This window comes from Peromyscus californicus, unplaced genomic scaffold, assembly GCF_007827085.1.
Source record: "Peromyscus californicus insignis strain IS unplaced genomic scaffold, ASM782708v3 Scaffold_19__1_contigs__length_69161282, whole genome shotgun sequence".
Classification (NCBI taxonomy): Eukaryota; Metazoa; Chordata; class Mammalia; order Rodentia; family Cricetidae; genus Peromyscus; species Peromyscus californicus.
In genome coordinates, this window is record NW_026294491.1 from 63,471,667 (window position 1) to 63,474,471 (window position 2,805).

The window sequence follows — 2,805 nt, forward strand, 5'->3', positions numbered from 1 at the left end:
CTCCTCCCACTTGCCACCCTCCCTTCTCTCCCATACCCTGGTGCCTCAGGTGCTCTTCTCGGGTGGCTAAGGCTGGTATGCTGGACACAGGCTGTCCCTCCACAGGCGGTAGGTGATGGCGGTAGTCACGGTGAGCCAGGCCAGGTAGGGCAGCAGGAGCAGAGCAGCTAGCTTGTTGATCGGCTGCCAGATAAGCACCAGGCTTGCCACCAGCCCATAGAGCAGCAACAGGTCCAGGAGGGCCTGGGCAGAAGTGTTGGGAGGGTATAGTCACGCTGTGTCAAGAGCCAGGACCCTCTATCTTTCTACAGTACCCTGACCCAAGAAATCCCATCCCTGGGGCACTGTGCACACTATGATAATCGCACACATGTCGCTTGCTGGTCCCTGATGTCAACTGTCTGATGTGGGCCCTGTGGTTCATGTTCTCCTTCTCCCAGAACGGAACACCACGTGACTTACCAGCCCAGGGTTGTCGGCTGTCAAGAAGAGCAACAAGAAGGTCCAGCTTAGGGTGAGCTGGAAAGTGTAGAGGCCAAGGGGCAGTGCCAGGGGCCACCGGAAGCCCCCGCCCAGCTCCTTCCACACCAGGTAGGAGGCATAGCTGTAGGGAGAGGGTGTTCTGTAGGACCCAGGCCCCCCTGCAAAGGCCTCTTGGCTGTCAAGGAGTACCCTGAGCCTGGCACGTGGGCAGGTGACTGCAAGCATCATTTGAGGTCCAAGGGAGGGCCTAGAGAGACGGCTGAGCAGGTAAGAGCACTTCCTGCCCTTCCAGAGGGCACAAGTTCGGTTCCCAGCACCCTTGCCAGGGAGTTCAGAACTTCCTGTGTTGCAGCTGCAGCCTCTTTCTGGCCTCTATAGGCACTCACACACAGCACACACTCACACACACACACACACACACACACACACAGGCAGACAGACACAGACATATTCACACACGTAAAATAAAGTGAATCTTGAGAGCCAAGGGAGAGCTGCTGTGAGGGACTGGGTGGGAGGGGTTGGGTGTGTGGGGAGAAGGCTGAAGGGTTGGAGACAGGGAAGCGGAAGGCTTGCTCGAATCTTAGGTATGTAGGGCATTTCTGTTTGTGGGGACCCCTACTCGAAGAGAAACAATGGGGTGCCACCCATTTGGAGGCCAGTATTCAGCACAAGCTCACACACAGGGGGACTTGCTTCTACCCCTGCAGGTACCAAGGCCACACACTCACCCCATGACAGAGTAGATGGTTGCCCACACAAGCAATATGACCTTGTGGGGTGGGCACCAAGACAGCTTCCTCTCATCCTCACACCAACCGGATGTCTCATGATGAGTGAACATGCAAATCAGGATGGGTCCCAGGAGGGGCACACCCACGAAGACAGGCCCTTGAAGCAGCATTCACCGCAGATAGGCAAAATCTGGGGAGGCAGAGAGCATGCTGGGCTGAGCCTTCCTCTGTCCCCCTCCTGGGCTTCAAACCTGAGGATTCCCTAGCCAGAGTTCCTCACTGGAGGTCCCCTGCCTTGAGCCCTCTCCAGCCACCACCCCCTTGCCATTCTTTGGCATCCACGTGGGCCTTACGTTCCCCACATTCACCACTCGCTCAGCCACGGGGAGCACAGCTCAGCATCGGTCTCTGCTTTGAGTCAAAGGCTTCCTTCTCTCTAGGGCCATCTGACTCCTGGAAGTCAGGACCAGGCTTGATCTTCATCTCCCACCACAGGCAGTGCCTGGCCAGGCAGATAGCCAGCCTGTAGGGTCTCACGTGCCTCACTGTAGCTAACAGTGGCATCCTGGAGGGAGTGGGGACACTTATGAGGCTGGACTTAGCTGGGGCCATTTCTTTGATTTTCTGCCAGTGCATTTTCTGAGGTGAAAAGATGTTTGTCCGTGTCTCCCCAGGAAAAGTCACATGCCCTGAGTGTAGGAGCCAGGCATTGCTGTGCTGGCTATAACCCCCCCCACCCCCCCTTACCTCACTCATCTTATCTCATTACACCAGACTGGTACACTCAAGAGGCCCACCCAGGCTGCTCTGCCCAACTTCAGGCATGGCCAACGGACGCTGTGGATCCCCTTCTCTGAAGCATTTCTTCTCACCTGCTCCTGGCACCTCAGAGATGTGGTCTGCGCCTCCCCATTCCCATAGGGCTGGTCTGCAAACACAGGTGTCCAGATTTCTTATGGCTTGACTCCTGAGGACCCAACAGCCTGGTCTCTGATGGGAAAACATCGCTCTCATTTGCATGCTGCTGTCTTTGCTGTTTTCATGAGGGCCAGGGTTTAGACCCTCCTCCAACCAAGGCCCGGGTCAGTGTCAATCTTCCCACTTGCTCTTGCTATTTCAGCTTCTAAGATCAATGGAATTTGACAGAAATTAAAATCTGGTTGTTTTCAGTGTCCTGGAGTGACCGACAGCTCTGCCCTTTCCTATGGGTCAAGGACAAGTTCTGGAGACTCCTGGGACAGGGCTGAGCTTCATGCATGTGTGCATTTTTCTGTTTGGTTCTCCCTGCTTCTCAGGTTGACTTCCCGTCTCCCTGTCTCAGTTTTTCCTAGTTTTTAATCCAGTGCTGGAGGTCTCCCTCATTGACCATGGCCACCCTGTCTTCTGTTCCCAGGCCTCCCTCACTTACCTCAGGCACACACCTCCCAGGCCGGCTGCCTGATCATCCGTGATGAGTGCAGGGCAGAAGAGGTGAGGGACAGGAGAGGGGTGGAGCTAGGCTCCTGCTGTTCTGCCTTTCTCAGATGGAAAGGGTGGTCACGTTGCAGGGCAGTCTATGCTGCGGTTTGCCTGAGGGCTTCTGTCCACA

At 55.9% G+C, this 2,805-nt stretch overlaps 1 protein-coding gene across 1 annotated transcript; it reads right to left on the minus strand.

Moving 5' to 3' along the window:
* Positions 1-1,402, minus strand: Tspo2 (translocator protein 2). Its single transcript, XM_052743995.1, has 3 exons — positions 1,215-1,402; positions 463-604; positions 1-243 (listed from the first exon to the last, which is right to left on the minus strand). The coding sequence occupies exons 1-3, from the start codon at positions 1,385-1,387 to the stop codon at positions 67-69; spliced, it is 492 nt and encodes a 163-aa protein (XP_052599955.1). The 5' UTR covers positions 1,388-1,402; the 3' UTR covers positions 1-66.
* Between the last annotated feature and the right edge of the window lie 1,403 nt (positions 1,403-2,805).

Bases quoted from the DNA above. Each gene is read 5' to 3' on its own strand.
- Tspo2 (XM_052743995.1), bottom strand. From the start codon at position 1,387: ATGCTGCTTCAAGGGCCTGTCTTCGTGGGTGTGCCCCTCCTGGGACCC. The intron at 605-1,214 runs GTGAGTGTGTGG...CTCTCCCTACAG, and splicing joins ACCATCTACTCTGTCATGGG to CTATGCCTCCTACCTGGTGT. The intron at 244-462 runs GTAAGTCACGTG...ACTTCTGCCCAG, and splicing joins CAGCCGACAACCCTGGGCTG to GCCCTCCTGGACCTGTTGCT.